This window comes from Oryctolagus cuniculus, chromosome 1, assembly GCF_051225735.1.
Source record: "Oryctolagus cuniculus isolate XC-2025 breed Fujian yellow rabbit chromosome 1, ASM5122573v1, whole genome shotgun sequence".
NCBI lineage: Eukaryota > Metazoa > Chordata > Mammalia > Lagomorpha > Leporidae > Oryctolagus > Oryctolagus cuniculus.
Genome location: NC_142867.1, coordinates 34,461,831 through 34,487,904, shown reverse-complemented (window position 1 = coordinate 34,487,904; position 26,074 = coordinate 34,461,831). Strand labels below are relative to the sequence as shown.

At 39.6% G+C, this 26,074-nt stretch overlaps 1 protein-coding gene across 5 annotated transcripts in view; it reads left to right on the top strand.

Moving 5' to 3' along the window:
* Window positions 1-26,074, top strand: part of ELP4 (elongator acetyltransferase complex subunit 4) — a 280,207-nt gene that overhangs the window by 2,475 nt on the left and 251,658 nt on the right. For all 5 annotated transcript variants that reach the window (XM_089309947.1, XM_051825657.3, XM_051825667.3 and 2 more), the window contains exon 2: window positions 6,570-6,605. In XM_089309947.1, the coding sequence (XP_089166073.1) occupies window positions 6,570-6,605 (36 nt within the window). The remainder of the gene's footprint in view (window positions 1-6,569; window positions 6,606-26,074) is intronic.

Below are 26,074 nucleotides of genomic sequence, written 5' to 3'. Positions count from 1 at the left end.
TACAGTACCATTTTGCTACTACCTCTGTGACATCATTGTAATTTGAAGCCTAGATGCAAAATATATTAGAAAGACATCATTCAAGGTTTTGAATGTTATTCATTTGATGATATCCTGATACTCCCATTTCTGGCTCTGTTTTAAGAATTTGAAGTTTTCCATAATCTGCCTTTTAAAAACATGGTGTAATCATATTAAATATTTTCATGCTGAAAGCTTTATGGTTAGGTTTTGACGTACATTTCCCAAGTTGGATACATTTAAAATTTTCAGGCTTGTAGATTTCCTAACTCAGGTTCTCAACCCTGCCCCTCCAGAACATTTATGTTATTTGAGGGCACTATGTGTAAGTAACACAGTTATATTTTGGAAAAGGATAGGAACTTGGTTAGACAGATATTCCATTTCTGTTCCTACAAGAACTACCAAAGAAACATATAGCAAGTAAAGTATATAAAAGTAAAGACATTCTAACAGAATGTCTTTATTTTTCCTTTTCCCTAGGATGTAAGGTGCAGTCCATTTTAGGACCATGTATTTAATCTGGAAGAATTATCCCCCAGCCTCATCCTCCAAAACAATATTTGAAAAAAAGGGGAACTTTGCAAGCTTGTTAGCTTAACCCCTGTGCTGTTAAGGTATTTTGATAGTTAAGAGGATGACAGGGTTTGAGGTAAATAATGTATCAGGAAGAGTACTTCGGAAGAAAGTTGAGGGGTAGCTGCCGTTTAACATTGAGTCCAAAAAGAAAATACTGATATGGTGAACTTCTTTCCTTTATCCTACTAAATCTTAGTGGTGTGGGATGACATAATCCTGGCTTTAGTATTTTATTGCTTTTAACTATCTATTTGAAACACACGGAAAAAGAAAGAGAGATCTCCCATATATTGATTCACTCCCATATGCTTGCATCAGCTAAAGCTGGGTCAGGCCAAAGCCAGGAGCTCAGAATTCCATCTGGATCTCCCACATGGGTGGCAGATTCTTGAGTACTTGAGCCATCATTTGCGGCCTTCCAGGGTGCATTAGCAGGAGGCAGTAGGATTGGATCAGAAGAGAAGCCAGGACATGAACTCGGGCTCTCTGAGAAGAGATGGGAGCCTCTAAGCAGTGGCTTAACCTCTGCACAATAACACCGGCCCCGTTATTTTAGTAACTGATAACAGGTAGATGTACGCTGAGGGAAAAATTTAACTTATTCCTTTGTATTGCTATTTAAAACTTTTACATGTGGTTTAATATAAGGAACTGTTATTACCATTCATTGTTTATATTTTGATTTCCATATTTGCCCAGCCAATAGTGTGTCACAATCAAGAGTTAGCATACTTCATAATGCTTAATGAAGAAAAAATAGCAGACTTATTAATGGAAACTATAATTTGAGATATAATTTGAAGATATTGCTTTGAACCATGAAACGACTATGAAATAGTTTTTCTCAATTGCATTTTCCCCAAATCCCTTTATAATTTTACATATAATTATTTCTTTATATCAAGCTCTAGAAAATGACTAGTGTAAATCAATATTAACTTTCCTTTGTTGCTTTTCCCTTTTATTTTCTTAGTTTAGAAAAATACAATTGCTCTTCTTTACAAATAAGATATCACCTTTGGACCTTCATATTCTAGTATATTAATTGACCTTGTTTACCCAAAATTTATGACCAAATTAGAGATTTTTTTTTTGGAAATGAAGATTGAATTTTCTATTCCTCACATGAATTAAAATAACAAAAGTCCATCACTGCATATTTTAAAAATCATAAGAAAGGTAGATATTGGCATACACAAGATCTCTAATTCTCTGATATATATATATATATTTTAAAGATTTGTTTAAGATTTATGTATTTATTTGAAGAACAGAGTTACAGAAAGAGAGGAACATCCCCTGGTTCACTCCCCAAATGGCCACAATGGCCAGAACTGAGCAGATCTAAAGCCAGGAGTTTATTCTAGATCTCCCATGTGGGTGCAGGGGCCCAAGGACTTGGGCCATCTTCCACTGCTTTCCCAGGCCATCAAAAAGGAGCTCGATCTGAAGAGTGGCCAGGATATGAACCAGCATCCACGTGGGATGCCAATGCTGCAGGAGGAGGCTTAGCTACACCATAGCGCCAGCACCTGATACTGCTTTCTTAAATATTATTTTTTTCCTAGCTTTAAGACAAAATGAGAAGCATATGATTTTTAAAGACAGAATCTTGGGCAGTCATTTGTTGCAGTGATTAGGAAGCTTCTTGGGATGCCTGTATCACATAACAGTACCTGAGTTCAAGTCCTGGCTCTGCTTCTGATTCCAGATACCTGCTAATGCACAGCCCAGAGGCAACAGGCAGTGGCTCAATCCTGAATCCCTAGATCACAGCTCTATCCTGCTCCAGCCTGGCTGTTGCAGATATTTGTGGAAGATTCACTTTCTGTCTGCCTCTGTCTCTCTAAAGTAAATTTTAAAATTTTTAAGACATAGAATCTTGATGAAACTACTGCTTTAAAATATCAAGCTTGAGAGTATCTTTAAAGAGTTCTGAAAGTGAAGTCAGGAGTTTGTTTATGTAGCAACCTGTAAAGTTGTGTTGGTGATTTTTCAATGTTAGGATGAAAGGGAAGAGGAGGTTGCTTCTTTCTTAACTTCCTTACCTCTTGATTTCTGTGTAAAATGTATTAGTGGACTATTATGGGAAAACAAATTCTCTTTTAATTAGGAACTGTTACTGTGAAGTTTGTGCTGCTTTTGAACTTAAATTACTATAAATTACTTATTTTTAAGGATTTAAAGCAAGATTTCAAGAAATATGTCAATATATTCTGTTGTGCTTGGTTCTTTTTACTTAATGTATTTATGGGTAAATGTGTCACTATGAATGTACTCAAGCTTCCCAGTTTAAAATACAGCTAGAACCATAGTATATCAAAATAGCTTTTACAAAGGTTTTTTTTTACAGAAATAGAAGGTCATGTCACACTGAAGTCAAGCTTGAGAGAATAGAGGAATTTTGCTACCATAAATGTATATATGTCAGATTATTTCAATTCATACACATAGGATAAAAAGCTTAATATTTTCTGGTTTTTTTTTGTTTTGTTTTGTTTTTTTAAGATTTATTTATTTATTTGAAAGGCAGAGCAGGAGAGAGGCACTGACAGATCTTTCACCACTCAAATGTCCACAATGGCCAGAGCTGGGTCAGACCGAAGCCAGGAGCTTCATCTGGGTCTCCCACATGGGTGTAGGGCCCTAAGCACTTGGGTCATCTGCTGCTGCTTTCCCGCGTGCATGAGCTGAGAACTGGATTGGAATTGGAACAGCCGAGACTCGAACCGGCACCCGTTTGGGATGCCAGCACTGCAGGTGGAGGCTTAACCACAGTGCTCACCCCAAAAGGCTTGATTTTAAAAAGCTTTAAATTAGTTAATAACATGACAACCCGTCAAAATAACCAACCTTTATCAGAGCCAATCTAAATTTGGATCTAGTGAATTTACATAATAGAGTTCATTAGGAAAAAAAGAAAAGTTTAGCTTAGTGTAAGAGAAGTCCTGAAAAAATATTAATTTGGTTGATATATCATTGACTTTGTCCTGATTGTGTTAAGTAATGTCCTAAAAGCTTTCTACATATTAGAATTGCTTTAAATCTTGTTTATTCAAGAAGCAATATGACAGTGAGGTCCCCTTTGGTTCTCTCCCCAAAGGCCCACAATAGCCAGAACTAGTAAAGTGAGGCACTCAATCCAGGCCTCCCACATGGATGACAGGAACTTAGTAGCTTAAGCAGTCACTGCTGCTTTCCTGAGTCTGTATTAGCAGAAAGCTGGAATCAGGAGCCAAGGCAGAGCCAGTGGTTGAACCCAGATATTCTGATGTGGGCCATATACCTGGGCCCTGGGGTGTTAATTAGGCTGAATGTCCATCCTCACACAGTAGAATTTTAATTCACATTGAATTTTTAAAATTTTGAGTTGTGTTTGAATTATCCGTAACACAGAGTTGTTTGGATCATTCTTACAGAAAACTACCAGTTTGTATAACACTTTGCTTAGTATGAGGACACATGATAAACATAAATACAAGGCTGGATAAGATACCTAAATTCTACCTATAGGAAATAAAGAAAGCCACTGAACTTTTTTTTTTGTTTTTCATTTTTTTTAAGATTTTTATTTGAGAGGTAGAGTTACAGACAGTGAGAGGGAGAGACAGAGAGAAAGGTCTTCCTTCTGTTGGTTCACTCCCCAGATGGCTACAATCTGAAGGCAGGAGCCAGGAGCTTCTCCGGGTCTCCCACACAGGTGCAAGGGCCCAAGGACTTGGGCCATCTTCTACTGCTTTACCAGGCCATAGCAGAGTGCTGGATTGGAAGAGGAGCAGCCGGGACTAGAACCGGCACCCATATGGGATGCCGGCGCCGCAGGCAGAGAATTAACTAAGTGAGCCACAGCACGGGCCCCACCACTGAACGTTTTTAAAAAATCTTTTTTTTTTTTTTTTTTTTTTGACAGGCAGAGTGGACAGTGAGAGAGAGAGACAGAGAGAAAGGTCTTCCTTTGCCGTTGGTTCACCCTCCAAAAAAAAAAAATCTGAAATTCATTTATTAAGTTAATAAAACCAAGCTATGTTCTTTAAAATACCAGTCTCTACATTAGGTCATAGGAAGACAAAAATGATTCTCCCAAAATTGCTCCTCCCTAAAAAATTTCAGATTCTAGTTGGGAAAATAGATGTCTGAACACAGAATTTCAGTAAAGTGGATTTAGCATAGGTCTGCAAAGGATGAAATTACAACAATTTAGTTTAAAGATCTTAATTGGCTTTATTTTCAGTTCTAGAATTCGACAACACTTCATTCCATGAAATGGAATAAGTGTTCCTGCTCTAGCGTAGACACTGCAATGTCTTATGTGCTTATATTATTTTATCTCCTTTAACAAATAAAAGGTAGCAATTAGGCGATTAATATTTATTTTTCCATGTAAGGGAAAGTAAGGAATTTCAAAGTGTGACGTAGGGGCCTGCACTAGCGGATAAAACCAACACCTGCAGTTCTGGCATCCTATATGGGCGCCGGTTCAAGTCCCAACTGCCCCACTTCCAATTCAGCACTCTGCCATGTCTTGGGAAAGTGATAGAAGATGGCTCAAGTTCTTGGGTCCCTGCACCCAAGTGAGAGACCCAGAAGAAGCTCCTGGCTCCTGGCTTTGGATCAGCACAGCTCCAGCCATTGTGGCCATCTGGGGAGTGAACCAGCAGATGGAAGACTTAAAAAAAGTGTGATGTAAAATGTTCAAAATGTATTACAAAGTTAGTGCTTGTCTGTATGTTACTCAATTTTGAAATTAAACATTTTGATCCCATGTGATTCCTCATCATATTTATTTCAGCTTATGTTAATTTTTTCATCTGAAAGATGGTTGAAATTATCCCGTTTAGATCTGGTATAGCATTAAATGCTGTAATGGAAGAAATTATCTAAATTATAAATTAAAATATATATTGAATCCTATTCTAAATCCACTGCTACATTAATATGGAAATGTACAACTATTTTCTGTTCTTTACTTCCTTGTCTGGAAAGGAAAGATTGCTTGTATCATCGTAAAATTGATTTCAAGTCTCACCATGAATCAGCATAAGCCACATGATGGGTGTTATTCTGTGTGCGTATGTGTTACTGGATTTCAGATTATTTGAAATATGCTTATTTCCTGGGGAAAAAATATGCACCATGAAAGGAAATTTTCATACTAAATTATTCTACCTGATGTCTGTAACAACAAAATGTTTTGGCAGAAAATTCGTTGCTGGTTTCTAATTATTTCTCTCACAGTTTTGTGCATAGACAAAAACAAAATCTGGTAACATTGTCTTCTATTGCCCCACAATTTTAAGTTTTCTTTTAAATTAATTATTATTTAAACATTTCTATTCATTTTTGATAAGCATGTGTTTTGTTTATAAAGAATAATTCTAGTAATATTGAAAATGTTTTGTGATTATATCCTTTTTTGTTTGAAAGGAAAAAAATAGCTACATTTTAAATATATTTATAGCATTCCAGATATAATATAGATTATACACAATAATAAAAAATTGATAATTAGCTTTATTATTAATTCTTTTCTCCAAAATCTCCTAAATTTTAAGATAATTATCAACTTGGAATTTCTATCATAATAACCTTGGTTTTCTATGGTGTATTCTGTAGTAGAGTTACTGTGCACATTTAGACCTTAGCTACTGAGTTAATTTATTAATATGTGCTAAATATAACATTACTGGAATGCTTACACAGTTATGTTGAATTCTGCATGGTTCTATCACAGGAGAAATGAGGATAGTACAATATATTATGAAAGTAATTGTAATGTGTAGTATGTAATTACATATAATGTATAATTATTTCATAATAGCACCTTGCACAAAGTATTGCAGAGGTAATTAAAATGTTGTTCACAACTACATTTTTAAAGTTGCTGAAGTACCTGTCCTTGATGAAGCCTAAGTTCTAAAGATAATGTAAACTGCAGATTAATTTTCTTCTTGATGTTGTTTCATTTCCAGGTGGAGGTTTGGCCGTTGGAACAGTTCTTCTAGTTGGTTAGTATGAAACACATGCTTTGCTCTTCCTGGTCAGTTTTTCTGTTGTGCATAATGATTTTATGAGTTTTTCCATTCTGAAATTAAATATTGAAGCTATTAGCTTCCTACAAAGTTAAGGTAAATTAAAGATGAATTGCCTTAACTTCTAATTTAAATTCAAACGTTGATCTGAAATGAAGTAAATTAGGCATATACAACTGAAAACCTAACTCTTATAATTTGAAAATGTTCACAGTTTATTCTGCTCTGTTTTTTAAGGCAAAAATTAATGCAAATTGATTTTTTGAGTAATCTCAATATATACAATGGGATTATTACATTGATTAATTTGAGAAATTAATGCACTAATATATATTGTATACAAATAGATTTTATTGTCTTATTGGAAGAAAAGTAGCAAAGTAATAAATCATATTGTTCATCCTTTTAAAGCAGCATTACTTCAATTTATACTCCATTAGCCTTATTTTTGGTGTAAATCATACAATCTTTAAATGAATCTTGACAGCTACATAACCAAAGTGTTCATATTAATATTTGATCCATATACCTGTGACATATCCATTGTTAGTAGTTTTACTTCTAGTATATAGTAAAAAATGAATCGACCTACTTTTTCATGTAACACTCTTAAAATATTTGATAGCTATTTTTATCACCTCAGATCTCTAGAGATGTCATTTCTCTTTTCATTTTTTTTTTTTAGTTTTTAAATTTTTTATAAAGAAAACTATTTCACATATGTAGTTTTAGGAACATAATGATACTTCCCACCCTACACTCCCTTGCTTGCACTTTCTCCCTCCTGCTTTTCTTAATATTCTTTTAATTTTTGCAATGACATACTTCCAATTTCCTTTATAATCACAAACCTCCACTAAATAAAGAATTTACCAAGTACTAAGTAGAAAAAACATTGTTCTTCAGGAGTATAGACAGGTGCTATAAACAATAATCAAATCTCAAAATATCAATTTCACTCATGCATTACATTTTTGATACTCTGTATATTAGTTACCACAATCAGGGAACGTATATGATATTTGCCTTTTAGGGGATTGTTTTATTTCACAAACCATAATGGCCTCCAATTGCATCCATTTTGTTGCAAAAGACAGGATTTCATTTTTTTTTTTATGGCTGAGTAGTATTCTATCATGTACATATACTACAACTTACTTATGCATTCCTCAACTGATGGACATCTGGGTTGACTCCATATCTTCGCCATTGTGAATTGATCTGATATAAACATGGGGGTAAAGATAACTTTTTCATATGCTGATTTCATTTTCTTTGGGTAAATTCCCAGGAGTGAAATGGCTAGATTATATGGTAGTTCTATTTTCAGATTTCTGAGGAAATCTGTAGTGCCTTCCATGATGGTTGTACTAGTTTACATTCCCAACGACTGTGTTTACTTCCTTCTCTGGAAAGGAAAGATTGCTTGTATTGTCATAAAGTTGGGATTTCAAGTCTCACCATAAATCAGCATTTCCCCCCACATCCTAGACAGCATTTGTTAATTTTGATTTTTGGATGATAACCATTCTAACTGGGGTGAGGTGACACCTCATGGTGGTTTATTTTTGCTTTTCCCTGATACCAAGTAATCTGGAGCATGTTTTTGTATTGGCCATTTGTATTTCATTCTTTGAAAAATGCCTGTTCATATCCTTATCCCATTTCTTAACTGGATTGTTTTGTTCTGAATTTCTTTAGTATTTTTTCTATTCTGGATATTAATTTTTTTCAGGTGTATAGTTTACAGATATTTTCTCCCATTTTGTCAGTTGCCTCTTTGTTGAGTGCCTCCTTTGCTGTGCAGAGCTTCTTAGCTTGATGTAATTCCATTTGTTTATTTTTGCCTTTATTCTGTGCTTATGGAGTCTTATCCAAGAAGTCCTTGCCTATGTCAGTGTCTTCCCTCTGTTTTCCTCTACTAACTTGATGGTTTAGGTCTTGGGTCTAGATCCTTGATACATTGTGAGTTGATTTTTGTATAGAGTATCATATTTTATACATCTGATATACAGAGATCCAATTTATACAGAGATCCAATTTTCCCAACAGCATTTGTTGAAGATACTATCTTTTCTCCAAGGAGTTATTTTAGCTTCTCCAAAATCAGTTGTTTGTAGGTGTATGGATTAATTAATCGAGTTTCTAATCTGTTCCATTGGCCCCATATGTCTATGCTTATGTGTCGCTCCCCGTCTTCGTGGAGGAACGACACAGGACCCCGCGCTGTTCTTTTGTCTGCTCGGCCCTCCCCGGGTTTGCTGCTGGTTCTTCCCGGGTTGGCTACCGTCCCTCCACCTCCGTGGAGGGGTGGTTCCCCCTGCCACATTCCCCACCTCCGCAGGGGAGCGGCACACCGCCGGCCGGCTCTCTCGGGGGCTGCACAGGTGCTCCCCTTAGATGTTCCTGGTGCATGTTGTCTCCCCCCTCCCCTACAGTCCTCCTCCGCCAATCCCAACTCGGCTGCCCACACGCCAAGTACGCTGCTCTCCTCCAATCAGGAGCAGGATCAGCTCCTGGAGGTCATCACTCAAGTTGGCAAGAGGCAGCTGCGTAGAAGCTGTTTTCTCCTCTCCCAGCGCCATATTGTGGGAGAGCAGATGCATAGAATAAGTCTTAATTCCAGTAACTCAGTCCAGTCTGGGTTGCTCCCCACACTTATGCCTATAACAGGCTGTTTCATTCTGCTCTATGAAGTCTGGTATTGTGCTACTTCCAACTTTTTTTTTTTTTTTTTTTTTGTTTTGTTTTGTTTTTTTGTCAGGCAGAGTTAGTGAGAGAGAAAGAGAGAGACAGAGAAAGGTCTTCCTTGTCCATTGGTTCACCCCCCAAATGACTGCCACAGCTGGCGTGCTGCGCTGATCCAAAGCCAGGAGCCAGGTGCTTCCTCCTGGTCTCCCATGGGGTGCAGGGCCCAAGCAGTTGGGCCATCCACCACTGCCTTCCCGGGCCACAGCAGAGAGCTGGACTGCAAGAGGAGCAGCTGGGACAGAATCCGGCCCCCCAACCAGGACTAGAATCCAGGGTACCAGCGCTGCGGGTGGAAGATTAGCCAAGTGAGCCACGGCGCTAGCCCCCAACTTTATTTTTAATGTTTAATATTTCTTTAACTATTTGGGGTCTCTTGTGAGTCCATATGATTTTTTTATTTTTTTTTTTTTTTGACAGGCAGAGTGGACAGTGAGAGAGAGAGAGACAGAGAGAAAGGTCTTCCTTTTGCCGTTGGTTCACCCTCCAATGGCCGCCGTGGTCGGCCCGCTGCAGCCGGCGCATCGCGCTGATCTGAAGCCAGAGCCACGTGCTTTTCCTGGTCTCCCATGCGGGTGCAGGGCCCAAGCACTTGGGCCATCCTCCACTGCACTCCCGGGCCATAGCAGAGAGCTGGCCTGGAAGAGGGGTAACCAGGACAGAATCCGGCTCCCCGACCCGGACTAGAACCCCGTGTGCTGGCACTGCAAGGCGGAGGATTAGCCTATTGAGCCACGGCGCTGGCCGGAGTCCATATGAATTTTAGGGTTGTTTTTTTCCAGATTTGAAAAGAACATCTTTGGTGTTTTGGTTGGCATCACATTGAATCTATAAATTGGCTTAGATAGTATGGACATTTTGTTATTAATTCTTCTAATCCATGAACATGGAATATTTTTCCATTTTTTATGTCTACTTCTGTTTCTTTCCTAATAGTTTTATAATTTGCATTCTAGAGTTCTTTCATCTATTTGGTTAAATTTATCTCAGGGTATTTACATTTTTTTTTTATAACTATGGTGAATAGTACTGATCTTACAAGTTCTTTCTCATCCATGGCATTGTTTGTGTATACAAACACTACCAATTTTTTTTTTAAAAAGACATTTATTTATTTGAAAACCAGAGTCACAGAGACGGAGAGAGAGAGGGAAAGGTCTTCCATCTGCTGGTTCACTCCCTAGATGGTCACAATGGCCAGAGCTGTACAAGTCCGAAGCCAGGAGCTAGGAGCTTCTTCTTGGTCTCCAACATGGGTGTAGGGGCCCAAGGACTTGGGCCGTTTTCTACTGATTTCCCAGGCCACAGCAGAGAGCTGGATTGGAAGTGGAGCAGCCGGGGCTTGAACCAGCGCCCATATGTGATGCCGTTACTGTAGACTAGGGTTTTACCTCGCTGTACCACAGCGCCACCCCATGCTGTTGATTTTGTATGTTGATTTTATAATTTTTCTATTGATATAACATGAACAAACTTTATCTAATTCATATATATGGATTTAGGAGCATAGTCAGATTTTCTTGACTGGAAACTCACAAGTTTTTAGTATATACTTTCTTTTTCTTTTTTTTAAAGCTTTTATTTAATGAATGCAAATTTCATAGGTACAACTTTAGGGATATAATGGTTCTTCCCCCCATAGACACCCTCCCACCCCCACTACTGTCCTACCTCCTACTCCCTCTCCCATTTCATTCTTCATTAATATTCATTTTTAATTAACTTTATATACAGATGACCAACTCTATACTAAGTAAAGATTTCAACAGTTTGCACACATACACAGACACAGTGTAAAAATTACTGTTTGACAACAAGTTTTGCAGTTAATTCTCATAGTAAAACTCATTAAGGACAAAGGTCCTACATGGGGAGTAAGTGCCCAGTGACTTCTGTTGTTAATTTAACAATTAACATTCTTATTTATGACGTCAGTGATCACCTGAGTCTCTTGCCATGAGCCGCCAAGGCTATGGAAGCCTTTTGTAACCACAAACTCTGTCAATATTTAGACAAGGCTATAAGCAAAGTGGAAGTTCTTTCCTCCCTTCAGAGAAAAATACATCCTTCTTTGATGGCCTCTCTTCCCAGTGGGATCTCCCTCACAGAGATCTTTCATGCAGTATATTTTTTGCCACAGTGTCTTGGCTTTCCAAGCCTAAACTGCTCTTATGGGCTTTTCAGCCACATCTGAATGCGTTAAGGGCTGATGCTGAGGTCAGAGTATTACTTAAGTGATTGTCATTTTATGAGTGCTTTGTGGACTGCTTCCCATGTTGGACATTCCTCCTTTTCAATTTTGTCTATTATTATTACAGGCACTTGATGCTATTTATATGGTTTTTTTAACAATCCTTTTTGAGTTTGCTGAGACTCACTTTATGGAATAGCATATGGTCAATCCTAGAGAATGTTCCATGCACTAGAGAGAAAAATGTATATTCTCTGGGTGTAGGGTGGAAGGTTCTGTAGATATCTGCTAGATCTATTTGGTCTGTGATGTTGATTAACTCTGTTCTTCCCTTGTTGATTTTCTGTCCGTTTGATCTGTCCATTGCTGTAAGTGGGGTATTGAAGTCCCCCAATACTATTGTATTTGAGTCTATATCTCCCTTTAAATCCCTTAACAATGCTTTTAAATAGCCAGATGCCCTGTAATTAGGTGCATATACATTTATAGTAGTCAAATCTTCCTGTTGAATTGATCCTTTAATCATTATATAGTGTCCTTCTTGTCTCTTTTAATAGTTTTTGTTTTCAAGTCTACTTTGTCTGAGATTAGGATGGCCACACCAGCTCTTTTTTGGTTTCTGTTAGCATGGATTATCTGTTTCCATCTTTTCACTTTTAGTCTGCATGTGTGTGTTTCTTATAGGCAGCAAATAGATGGATTTTCTTTTTTAATCCATTCAGTCATTCTGTGTCTTTTAACTGGGAAATTGAGACCAATTACATTTGCAGTGTGACTATTATTAAGTGCTGCCTTTGCCTTGCTATGTTTCCTTTAATAGTCCTGTTTATGTATTTTGAATTTCATTTGTACTTTTGCTGGGTCATTTTCTGCATTCGTTTTCTTTTGTGATGTTTCTGTTTCTGTGTGTAGCTATCCTTGAGCAACTTTTATAGTGCTGAGTGAGTAGTTACAAATTCTTTCAATTTCTGCTTGTTGTGGAAAATCCTTATTTCTTCATTCATAAATGAATGTTTTGCAGGGTACAGTATTCTGGGTTGATAGTTTTTTTCTCTTAAGACTTAGAATATGTCTCGCCATTGTCTCCTTGCCTGTAGGGTTTGTGATGAGAAGTCTGGAGTGAGAGTGAGTCTAATTGGGTTTCCTTTGAATGTGATTTGTCATTTCTCTCCTGCACATTTTAAGATCTGTTCTTTGTGTTTCACTGAGGTGAGTTTTGCTACAGTGCGTTGTGGTGAAGTTCTTTTCTTGTCTATTGGGAGTTCTGTGTACTTCTTGTACTTGGATGTCTCTTTCGTCTCCAGTCTGGTGAAGTTCTACGTTATTATTTCATTAAGAAGGCCTTCTAATCCTTTCTCTACACGCCTTCTGGAATTCCTAGGATCCATAAGTTGGGTCGTTTGATAGAATCTTGTAAATCTCCAACCATGATTTTTAATTTTCTAACTTCTTTCTCTTGTTTTTGATCTCACTATATTATTTCCAGAAATTTGTCTTCTAGTTTTGATATTCTTTCTTCTGTCTCATCTACTGTATTGCTAAGACCTTCCATTGCATTTTTTATTTGGTCTATTGAATTCTTCATTTCTAGTATTTTGTTCTGGCTTCTCTTTAATATCAATTTCTTGAGAGTCCTTTTCATTTAGATCATGAATTTATTTCTGATTGCTTCTATGTAATCTGACTATTAATTTTCTGAATTCCTTATCTGGCATATCTTTTCTTTTTTTAAAGATTTATTTATTTACTTGAAAGTCAGAGTTATACAGAGAGATGGAGAGGCAGAGAGAGATATCTTCCATCAGATGGTTCACTCCCCAGATGGCCACGATAGCCGGAGCTGTGCCCATCCGAAGCCAGGAGCCAAGAGCCTCCTCCAGGTCTCCCACTCGGGTGCAGGGGCCCAAGGACTTGGGCCATCTTTTGCCGCTTTCCCAGGCCATAGCAGAGAGCTGGATTGGAAGTGGAGCTGCTGGCATGGGATGCCAGCACTGTAGGCAGTGGCCTTATCTGCTAAGCCACAGCACCAGTGCCTCTGGAATATCTTCAATCCCTTCTTCAGCCTCCATTATTGAAATACTGTTCCTTTTTCGAATTCACAGAATCTTCCTTATTCTTATTAAGGATTTTTCTTTTATTTTTCGGCATTTCTGATTGATTTTGTCCCTAATTTGTAAGTTTGTGCCTGTAGTGTGATGTCACTCTGGTATGCACTGCAGCATGTCTGTGCATTGCAAATGGAAGCACACAGCCCTGCGTCCTGGAGCCCTGTTTCCTTCTAGATCGTGCTGGAGGCAGAAACCAGAGGTTTGCTGCACTAAGCACCACCTACTGGGGGCCAGGCTCACTTCTCACAGGTGCATGAATCAAGTTCGAGTTTTCGATGTTCAGGACTACTCCTTATTGTACTGCATGCATGATTGGGAGGAAATCACTTTGAAATGTGATCCTCTTTCTCAGGTTGAGGGTGTTGTGAGGTGACCCCCACAATTGATGGGCCTATGTATGGGAGGCAAATGCAGCAGCCCCCTGTTTACACTCGAAAATGTAGACAGTCAATATGGCTTCTCCCCACCAGCTGTAGGTCCAGCTGTGGGGAGGTGGGAGACATAGATGGACCAGGGCATGCCCGACCTCTCTGTTTGTTCCCCTATAATTTCTCCTTCCCGCCTGCAGCTTCAAATGCAGTTCGCCAAGCTTCCCTGCCTGCAGCTATCTGCAGCTTCGTGGACTCACAACCTCTCAACTCGTTCGCTGTTGGGTGTGGCACCAATGTCCTCGTTCAGCCTCTCTGCTGCGCCTTTGCTGTGCCTCCACCACTTCTCCTTCCTCTTTGCTCTCTTAGTGTGGACCAGAGCAGTCTCTGCCGGACTCCTGAGCTTCTCTGCATGAACTTCCTGTGAATCCATCATGGCTTGTATACCCTCTGCTTACTATCTATCTGTTTTGTCCTGCGGGACTTGGAAAGTCCTGTTGCTATCCTGCTGTCTTGGCCCCTCCCCCTGGTATACTGTGTGTTGATTTTATATCCTGCCATTTTGCCAAACTCTTTTGTAAGTTCCGATAATCTCTTAGTGGAGTCTTTTGGTTTTGCTTTGAAAGGATCATGTCATCTGCAAACAGGGATAATTCAACCTCTTCCTTTTCATTTATATCCCTTTGATTATTTATTTATTTATTTGTCTAATGGCTCTGGATAAAATTTTCAGAACTATATTGAATAGTAATGGTAGGAATGGACATCCTTGTCCTTAGTAGAAATGCTACCAGCTTTTGTTTTTTTCTGTATATAATATATAAGATTTTTTTGTGTGAATGGATATTGATTTACATCCACTGGCTCACTCCTGAAATGGCTGCAATGGCTAGACCTGGGCTGATCTAAAACCAGGTGCCAGGAGATTCCTCTGGGTCTCCCACGTGGTTTCAGGAGCCCAAACATTAGGACCATCTTCTACTGTTTTCCCAGGCCATGGCTGGAAGCTGGAGTGGAAGAGAGCAGCTGGGACTCAAACTGGCGCTCATATGGCATGCCAACACCACAGGCAGATGCTTAACCTACTATGCCACAGAGCTGGCCCCAAAGATAAAAGTAATTTTTTTTTTAATTTTATGTATTTATTTGAGAGGTAGAGTTACAGAGAGAGAAAGAGAGGGAGAAACAGGGAAAAAAGTCTTCCATCCACTGATTCACTCCCCTAATTGCTGCAACTACCAAAGCTAAACTGATCCAAAGCCAGGAGCCGGGAGCTTTCTCAGGGTATCCCACATAGGTACAGGGGCCCAAGAACTTGAGCCATCTTCTACTGCTTTCCCAAGCCATAGAAGAGAGCTGGATCAGAAGAGAAACAAACCAGCACCCATATGGGATGCTGTCACCACAGAGGCTTAGCCCCAGCCACACTTCCAGCTTTTGACATTCAGTACGGTGCTAGCTATAGGTTTGTCATATATTGCCTTGATTATGTTGAGGTATGTTCCTTCTATACCCAATTTTTTTAAAGGTTTTTATCATGTAAAGATGTTATATTTATCAAATGTTTTCTCTGCATCTGTTGAGATAATTATATGGTTTTCATTCTTCACTTTGTTAATGTGCTATATCATACCATCCCTGCATACCAGGGATATATCCCACTTGGTCCAGGTGAATGAGTTGCCCTCTCTTTGATACTTCGATAGGTTATTTATTGTACTAAGTGCTGTATATACTTCTATGATTTTTTTCCTTGGTACAGCAACCTCATGATTCACTCAATTCATAGGATCTGTGCATTTTAAACATAAGGAAATAAGGCTCAGAGGACGGAAATAACTTCCCCAGTCTCACAGAAAACCAGCTTTGTAAATTTTGGCATCGTTCCAAACCCCGTGTTTTTAGTAACTGTGCCCTGGAGCTGTCCTATTTTACTGAGCAGCCACAACCAGTAAAGTAGAGGCTGTATGCCCTTTTTAGAATGGTAAAATATAGAATGGTAAGATAAAGCCTAATTTTGTGAGGATTTATTTCTTTAAGTGAACTTCAAAAATTATTATTTAATGACCATACAGTAAGGATGGACATTGCAGGAGTATAAAGACCCTCATTTTATATGGTCGATATTTCTACTTTCATCTCAGGCTGTTTTGTCTTTAACATGGTGAAATGATATATGGAGACTGCTAATAAGATTCCCAGGTATACAGTTTTTTTTTTTTTTTTTTGACAGGCAGAGTGGACAGTGAGAGAGAGAGACAGAGAGAAAGGTCTTCCTTTGCCATTGGTTCACCCTCCAATGGCCTCCATGGCCAGCGCACTGCGGCCGATGCACCGCGCTGATCCAATGGCAGGAGCCAGGAGCCAGGTGCTTTTCCTGGTCTCCCATGGGGTGCAGGGCCCAAGCACCTGGGCCATCCTCCACTGCACTCCCTGGCCACAGCAGAGAGCTGGCCTGGAAGAGGGGCAACCGGGACAGAATCCGGCGCCCCAACCGGGACTAGAACCCGGTGTGCCGGCGCCACTAGGCGGAGGATTAGCCTAGTGAGCCGCGGCGCTGGCCGGTATACAGTATTTTTTAAAGATTGTCTGGGGACAACATTGTGCCATAGCAGGTTATGCCACTGCTTATAACAAGGTAATCCCACAACAATGTGCTGACTTAAGTCCTCTCCACTCCTCTTTTATCCAACTTCCTATGAATACACCTGGAAAGGCAGCAGAAGGTGGCCCAAGTGCTTGGGTCCTTGCCAGCCATGCAGGAGACCACTATGGGGTTCCTGTCTCCTGGCTTCAGCTTCAGCCTGGCCCAGACCTAGCTGTTAAGGACTTTTGAGGAGTGAACCAGCAAATGGAAGATCTCTCTATATATCTGCCTTTCAAATAAATATCTTTTTTTGCAAAAAAAAAAAAAAAAAGGATTGGTCTGTATGATTGTAGCTTACTGCTACTAAAAATGTCCCTCATTAATTTTTTTAAGTCATGCCATTTAATCATTTTGGTCCCATAGTCACTCAACCCAGACATTAATTTCCACGTGGCTCTTGGCTGCAAACTATCTGCTTATTTCTGACTTTATAATTTACTTTGATCTCTCCAATATTATCTTCTGAAAATTTTCCTAGGATTTAGTGCTCAAATCTCTAGATAATGAACAACTTTTAATGAAAGTGAAGGAAAATATGTCTTATAAGTTATTTGTGTCACTCATCAAAGTTCTACATAAGTACTTTGAAGACAGTTATTCCTAAAGAACATTTAAGTGGAAAAAATAATGTGATTAGCAAATTCTGTAAATGGTGATTTGAATAACATTTTTTAAAAAATATTTATCTATTTATTTGAAAGGCAGAGTTACAGAGAGGCAGAGGCAGAGAGAGAGAGAGAGAGGTCTTCCATCCACTGGTTCACTCTCTAAATGACTACAACAGCCGGAGCTGGGCCGATCCTAAGCCAGGAACCAGGAGCTTCTTCTGGTTCTCCCACATGTGTGCAGGAGCCCAAGGACTTGGGCCATCTTCCACTCCTTTCCCAGGCCATAACAGAGAGCTGGAGGAGAAGTGGAGCAGCTGGAACTCTAACCGGTGTCCATATGGGATGCCAGCACTGCAGTCAACATCTTTACTCGCTGTACCACAGTGCTGCAGGCAGCAGCTTTACCCACTGTACCACAGTGTTGGCCCCTTTAATCACATTTTCAAAATTTAAAAAAATGAAGATTTTTATTGAAAAATAACCTGGAGTTTTCATATAAAAAAGTATATAATTTTCCAAAGGATATATAAAGTAAATTAGATTGCTCTTTCAAGTCCTTAGCCTCCATCCCCAAAGAAGTCTTATTCTGAGGGTCTTACTAGAATGTTTTTAGGTAAATAATATACATAGGAGCATTCATCACTTTTACTATTTAATATACCATAGAGATTGACCCATGTGCATTCATATAGTTGTAACTCATTCTTGTTAGCAATTGCATAGGAACTCATTGCAATATGTAATCATATTCATTGAGATAGTCCTCTACTAAAAAATTTAAGTAACTTCCACTTTTCTATTACAAACAGTGCTATTGTTGCCGGCGCCGTGGCTCAATAGGCTAATCCTCCACCTAGCGGCGCCGGCACACCGGTCAGGGCGCCGGATTCTGTCCCGGTTGCCCCTCTTCCAGGCCAGCTCTCTGCTGTGGCCAGGGAGTGCAGTGGAGGATGGCCCAAGTGCTTGAGCCCTGCACCCCATGGGAGACCAGGAAAAGCACCTGGCTCCTGGCTCCTGGCTCCTGCCATTGGATCAGCGCGGTGCACCGGCCGCAGCACGCCGGTCGCGGCGGCCATTGGAGGGTGAACCAACTGCAAAAGACCTTTCTCTCTGTCTCTCTCTCTCACTGTCCACTCTGCCTGTCGGAAAAAAAAAAAAAAAAAAAACAGTGCTATTGTGCTTAATCTTATATGTGATCTTTGCATATATGCCTCTGTGTAAATATGTGAATACCTTAGAGTATATTCCAAGATACACACATGCCTGATAGAACCCTGTTAAATCGTCTTAGACATTGTTAGAATGTTCTTTCAATTAGTTATACCACCATGTGTTTCAACCAACAATTATAAGTAGACCAGTTTACCCATATCTCACCCTTTTTAAGAAAAATTATTTATTTGTGAAGCAGAGTTATAGCAGAGGGAGAGACAGACAGAGATCTTCCATCTGCTGATTCAGTCCCCAAATGGTTGCAACAGCCAGAACTGGCCTAATCTGAAGTCAGGAGCCAGGACCTTCTTCTAGGTCTCCCAAGTAGGTACAGGGGCCCAAGTGCTTGGGCCATGTTTCACTGCTTTCGCAGGCCATTAGCAGGGACATGGATTGGAAATGGAGTAACCAGGACTCAAACCAGTGCCACAAGCAATGGCTTAACATTACACCACAGCACTGGCCCCTGCATCTCACCCTTAACACCCTGTATATATATAATTTTAACATTTACCTATCTTATTAGATTAGAAAATTGGGCATTTCATCTAATAGGTTCTGTACTTTCTCCATTCACAAATCAATATAATTTGCACAGTGAATGTGATCTACCTTTTTTTAAAAAAAAAGTTATTTATTTACTTGAAAGTAAGAGTTACACAGAAAGAGAAGGAGAGGCAGAGAGAGGGAGAGGTCTTCCATGCACTGGTTCACTTTCCACTTGGCCTTAACAGCCAGAGCTGCACAAGTCCAAAGCTGGGAGCAGGAGCTTTTTCCAGGTTTCCCACGCCGGTACAGGGGCCCAAGGACATCTTCTACTGCTTTCCCAGGCCATAGCAGAGAGCTGGATCGGAAGTGGAGTAGCCAGGTCTCGAACTGGTGCCCATATGGGCTTTCAGAGTAGAATATTTAGATTCATTGTCAGTATAATTGTGGACAACCAGAAAAATCCAAAGTTAGTCTACCTTAGACCTTCTAAATGCAGCAAAATAAATAAATAAATGTGACCATTCTCTGGAGAATAAATTGAAGAATTACAGCTAGCTTAAAAATTAATTTTCAATTTTTAAAGGTGGCAAGCATCTACCTCTAGGGTTAGGAGGCCTATTAAGACACCCGTACCCTATGTTAGAGTGCATGAGTTTGATAATGGCTCTGGCTGTTTTCTCCAGTGTCCTGCTAATGCAGGCTCTGGGAGTGGTAATGGCTTAACTACCACCTACATGAGAAATCTGGGTTGAGTTCCCAGGTTTGAGCCCTGACCCAGGGCCATTGTGGGCATTTGTGGAGTGAACCAGAAGATGGGAGAGTGTGCCCATTTGCTCTCTCCCCTTCACTCTTTCCCTTTTTGCCTCTCAAATAAAGGAATGAATGAATAAATAAAAAACAGTTGTCAGGAAAGTAAAAATTAAGACTTTCCATGAAGCATACTTATTTCTTGAATTGACTGAGATTGTGTTTACTTTCTGACAGTCTGGTATTTGAGTAAATGTGGAACACTTTAAGTGTATCAAAAATAAAGTTGTCATATAAATATTTAGAGTTTCCAAGTCTCTTTTAAAACAATGGATTGTGATCTATTTGCAAAGATACTGAGCATCAGACAGGTTAATTAGAAATTGTCAGTAATTAAAATGCAAGTTATGTGACATGAATGCATTAATTTTTAGATAATCTCTTACAGTAATTGTATGATTTTAGTTCTAGAAGTAGGAGATAAATGATGTAATTCTGGGCAATTAATTATGACTACAGATGCTTTCTGTCTTACAATAGTGTTGCATCCTAATAAGCCCATCATTAAGTTAAAAATATGGTTATGTTGGGAATTATCTGTAATTATCACTGCACTTTGGTATTAGTTATCTATTTTAACAATATTAACACAAATTTATTATCTTAAACAGAACATATATTTATTATCCTAAAATTTCTGTGATTCCGGTGTCCTCCACATCCAAGGTGTCAGCCAAGGCTGAGTTCTCATCTGAAGACTTGGTGAGGGAAGAATCTGCTTCTAAGCCCACAGTTGATTATTGCTGGCATTCAGTTTCTTGCTGACTGTAGCCAGAGGCTGCCCTCTCCATAAGGCAACCCAGAAGGTGTCGCTCCCCCTCTTCATGGAGGAACGACACAGGACCCTGTGCTGTTCTTTCATCTGCTCGGCCCTCCCCGGGTTTGCTGCTGGTTCTTCCCGGGTTGGCTACTGTCCCTTCCACCTCCGTGGAAGGGCGGTTCCCCCTGGCCACTTTCCCCACTTCCACAGGGGAGCGGCACACCGCCGGCCGGCTCTCTCAGGGACTGCACAGGTGTTCCTTCAGATGTTCCCCTTAGATGTTCCTGGTGCATGTTGTCTCTCTCCTCCTTTATAGTCCTCTTCCACCAATCCCAACTCTGCTACCCACACGCCGAGTACGCTGCTCTCCTCCAATCAGGAGTAGGTCCTACAGTTTATTGGTTGAACTGGAGGCAGCTACGTAGAAGCTGTTTCTCCCTTCTCAGCGCCATATTGTGGGAGAGCAGATGCATAGAATAAGTCTTAATTCCAGTAACTTAGTCTAGTCCGAGTTGCTCCCCACAAGAAGGTGTCTTCTTATTTCTTCAAAACCAGAGAGTGTCTCTCAGTAAGATAGATGTTATGGTCTTCCACAACAAAAGTGCTATTCCATCACCATTGCCACATCCTGTTGGTTAGGAGCAAGTCCCAGGTCCTGCTGCACTCAAAGGGATTATACAAAGGCATGAATATCAGGAGACAGGAATCATAGAGATCACCTTAGAATATGTCTAGCCTACTTTTCCTAATTTTAATTTGTTATAATTTTTCATAATAGCAAAAATGAATCATTCTCAGAACTGTTCTTACAAAAATGTAATAGTGTTTTCTTTTTTTTTTTTTAAGGATTTACTTTATTTATTTGAAAGAAAGAGTTACAAAGAGAGATAGAGCCAGAGAGAGAGAGAGAGAAAGACAGCTTCCATCTGCTGGTTCACTCCTCAAATGACCACAATGGCCAGAGCTGAGCTGAGCTGATCTGAACCCAGGAGCCAGGAGCTTCTTCTAGGTCTCCCATGTGGGTACAGGGGCCCAAGGAGTTGGGCCATCTTGTACTGCTTTCCCAGGCCACAGCAAAGAGCTGGATCAGAAGTGGAGCAGCTGGGACTCAAACCCGTGCCCAAATGGGATGCTGGCACTGCAGGCCCCGGCTTTAACCCACTGCACCACAGCACCAGACCCATATAGTACTTTCTTATCAGTTACCTTTCTTTTAGTATGTTGAGCTCTAATGGTACCTCAAAAAGTTCATGAAAAATAGTTATTACAATAACTATAACATAATGCATGTATCTCTGCCTCTACAACCCCAGCAACAGTTGCTCAGTAATTCTCAAGGTAGCACATTCCATCTTTCCCATCAACTTGGTAAACCTTTATGTTTATGCGCCAAAATAAACATCTTTTAACTCCATTTTCTGTGAGCTTTTTTAAGGGCCTGCGTATATTTTCCTTCTACATTGTGCAGTAAATTTCAAACATTTTTCTTACTAAGCAAGAGTGGGCAAACTGTAGCCTTCTGGCTGACCATCTAGCTCTATAAATGAAGACTTGCAGGGACACTGTTATTCTTAGTCATTTTCACGTTGTCTGTGTGGTTCAGTAGCAGAATTGAGTAGTTGACAATATGGTCCCCAAGCCTAAAAAATTTACTTTCTTATTTAAAAAGTGCTTGCCAGTCCCTGTTTTGTATTATTATATTTTATTACTGATTTATTTTGTAGTTGTAGTGTACAATCTGTTAAAGGCTTGAAATACGACAACTTGAGATCAGTGCTGTTCTTTACTATAGTCACCTGACCTTTGGTCCGCAAACATTTAGACTTCTACCATGTGTTAAGCACTGATAGGCAGTATAAATCTTGGGTTTTACTCTTTACGAACTTAAACTGGATGTTGGTTGCACATGGAAAACGTATGACAATACTATGTAATGTGCACATGTGTATGTAAATGTAACAGGTGTGGAAAAGAGTTGAATCAAAGTATGAGTAGAAATTGAAGAGAAATGAAGGGAAAAATATTCATGTGGGTAACTACATTAACAAATGCATGAAAGGACTCGGGAGAGTAGTCATACAAAAGCTGAATGATAAGCCCTTCTAAAGCAGAAAGCACATACATTAAGCGTAGTCGGAGAATTTTGGCCTCTTTCCTCTTGCCTCCACTACCTACTTGTGGAATTCAAATCATAAAACTTCAGAATCCTTGTATCAGCCCCCAGAATTGCAGTATGCAATGAGCAGGGTATTTACCTTGTATCCACCAGAGACTTCTGGAATTTTTTGCTAAATTTTATGGTCAACTAAATCTATCATGCTTCATCTCCTTGTCATATTTAGTCGTTGTCTCAGAATTAAACTCGTCTGATTTTATGTCTCCATAATACTTTTATCTTCACAAAACTTAGTATTTTTTTCTTTTTACACTCAATTTTCTATTATTTCTTTTCCTTCTAAACTTTTACAGTTTTCCTCTATAATACTGGCACTGTGGTGCACTAAGTTAATCCTCCGCCTGCAGTGCTGGCATCCCATATGGGCGCCGGTTCTAGTCCCGGCCACTCCTCTTCCAGTCCAGCTCTCTGCTGTGGCCTGGGAAAGCAGTGGAGAATGGCCCAAGTGCTTGGGCCCCTACACCCGCATGGGAGACCGGGAGGAGGCTCCTGGCTTCTGGCTTCGGATCGGCACAGCTCTGATGCAGACATTTCAGGAGTGAACAAACGGAGGGAAGACCTTTCTCTCTGTCTCTCACACTGTCTGTAACTCTGCCTGTCAAATAAATAAATAAAATCTTAAAAAAAATACTTCATATAAAACAAACTCTGATATCCTGAAATCATATCATTAAAAATTTTACTGAAACACTTAGAATTTATTGAGGTTTTGTGTCAAGAGCTGATCATATATTCTATAATTTCATAACAATTAGATGAGAGGGTTATGTTGTATAGTAATGAAATTGAAATTTTAAGAGAGGTTAAGTAACTTCTGCATGGTCACAAAGTTAGTGACTCTAATTCAAATCAAATTTCTCCAAAATTAAATCATTGTTTTATACTAAAGATGTATAATTTATCTTAAAAATCCCTTCTGCTGCTAAACATGCCTTTGTCTGTTCCACACTCTATACCTTCTCATTACAACCGTTTACTAACTTCTTAATTATTTTCATCATTTACTAGAGACTCTAGTGATCTCTAACTTCAAGTATGCTTTCAACACTAGTCAGAAGACTTTTGTATAACTCTAGTCTCCCCCTTTTCATAGTCAGTAACCTCAGCGGCTTTTTAAACTTTCTTGTCCTCAAACATCAGACATAACTCCTTTCATCTTAATTCTCTGGAATTACTTGCGGTATTTTGCGCAGAACATCAGAATAAAACTCTCCAACTTCTAATCATTAATCCTCAAAACACCTCATTCACAAATGGAAAGGTACACTGTACATTCCGTTTGAAAATCATCCGTTCCCCTGTACCTTAGATCTTATTTCCTTCCACTCTTCCAAGGATTTGGCAGTGTCTGTTGTCCTCTTATTATCTTTATTTTTTTTTATTTTTTATTTATTTATTTTTTGACAGGCAGAGTGGACAGTGAGAGAGAGAGAGACATAAAGGTCCTCCTTTGCCATTGGTTCACCCTCCAATGGCCACCGTGGCCAGTGCACTGCGGCCGGCGCACCGCGCTGATCCGATGGAAGGAGCCAGGTGCTTCTCCTGGTCTCCCATGGGGTGCAGGGCCCAAGGACTTGGGCCATCCTCCACTGCACTCCCTGGCCACAGCAGAGAGCTGGCCTGGAAGAGGGGCAACCGGGACAGAATCCAGCGTCCTGACCGGGACTAGAACCCGGTGTGCCGGCGCCGCAAGGCGGAGGATTAGCCTAGTGAGCCGCGGCGCCCTCCCCTCTTATTATCTTTAACCTTTTATCTTTATTAGTTATATTCTTTGTGTACTTTCAACATGCTCCCTCCATTTTTAAACTTAAAAATAAGGAAGAAAGTTATTACTTTTAAACCCTACACCTCACCACTATTGTTTTTGTTTTTATAGCCAAGCTTCCTGTGTAGTCTGTATTTACATGTTTTTGTAACATTTTAGTCATTCCTCAATCTACTACAGATATTATTATGTTTTTGCAACTGCTATAGCTAGACAATTAATGATTTCTCATTGCTAATTCCAGAGAATATTTCGCAGTCCTCTTCCTTCATGATCTTCATAGCAATTATGTTGTTAATAGTGCTTTCCTTGAGTTACTCCCTTTAGATTCTATTGTAGCCTTCTACTCCTCTGCTTGTGGCTTTTTTTTTTCTTTTTTAAATTTATTTGACAGATAGAGTTAGACAGTGAGAGAGAGACAGAGAGAAAGGTCTTCCTTCCATTGGTTCACCCCCCAAATGGCCGCTACGGCCAGCACGCTGCACAGATCCAAAGCCAGGAGCCAGGTGCTTCCTCCTTGTCTCCCATGTGGGTGCAGGGGCCCAAGGACTTGGGCCATCCTCCACTGCCCTCCCGGAGCAGAGAGCTGAACTGGAATGGGAACAACTGGAACTAGAACCCGGTGCCCATATGGGATGCCAGCACCACAGGCGGAGGATTAACCAAGTGAGCCATGGTGCTGGCCCTTGCTCATGGCTTTTAAAATTCCTTTTGACTTTACTTAAAATAGTGGTGTCCTATTCCAACTTCTGGCACTACATTTGGTACTTGAATGCCTCAATCTTTGCCCTAACTAGAATGACCAGGGAATAAAACTCATCAGTAACCTATAGGCATTGCTGTATAGATAGGATACACAGAGAAATGTAGACTTCATTTTCAACTCCTTATTCAACATTTCCCATTAAATATTTTATAGGCACCCCAAAAGTTCAATTTTAACCTACCTCCTAATTGTACCCCTTTTTTCTAAATCTATCTCTCTCCCTTATGAGCTCTGGATGATTGAATCAACCAAGTGCCAGAGAGAGACCTTTTGATGTGTTTGTCTCCAATGCTATATTCATCCTGTAATCACTAAGTCCTCATTGTTTTTGCCTTTTTAAATTTTATTTTTAATACACTTTTTGCCACAAATGTTATTATGTGTATGTATAGGATTCAGTGTACTATTCCAATGCATGTGTGCAATGTGTAAGCAGATGAGAGTAACTGGCATGTCTATCACCTAGACATTTATCATTTCTTCATGTTGGGAACATTCCACATTCTCTACTAATATTCAGTTAATTACATCTCATCCTTTCGGTAATATACTAGGAGTCATCTTTTCAGCATATCTAGGTATACTCTTCTTTATATAAGTTTTTGATAGGAATGGAAAAAAGTGTCTTAAAGGTTAAGAAGGGTTTTTACCCTTTTTTTTAATTTTTAATTTTCATTTTACTTTCATGTACTTTCAACATGCTCCCCCCGTCAACATGCTACTTATTAACAGATTCAGTATAATTTGTAGATAATGATATTCTTCTCTTCCCTCCCACTCTCCTTCCTTCTTTCTTTTTT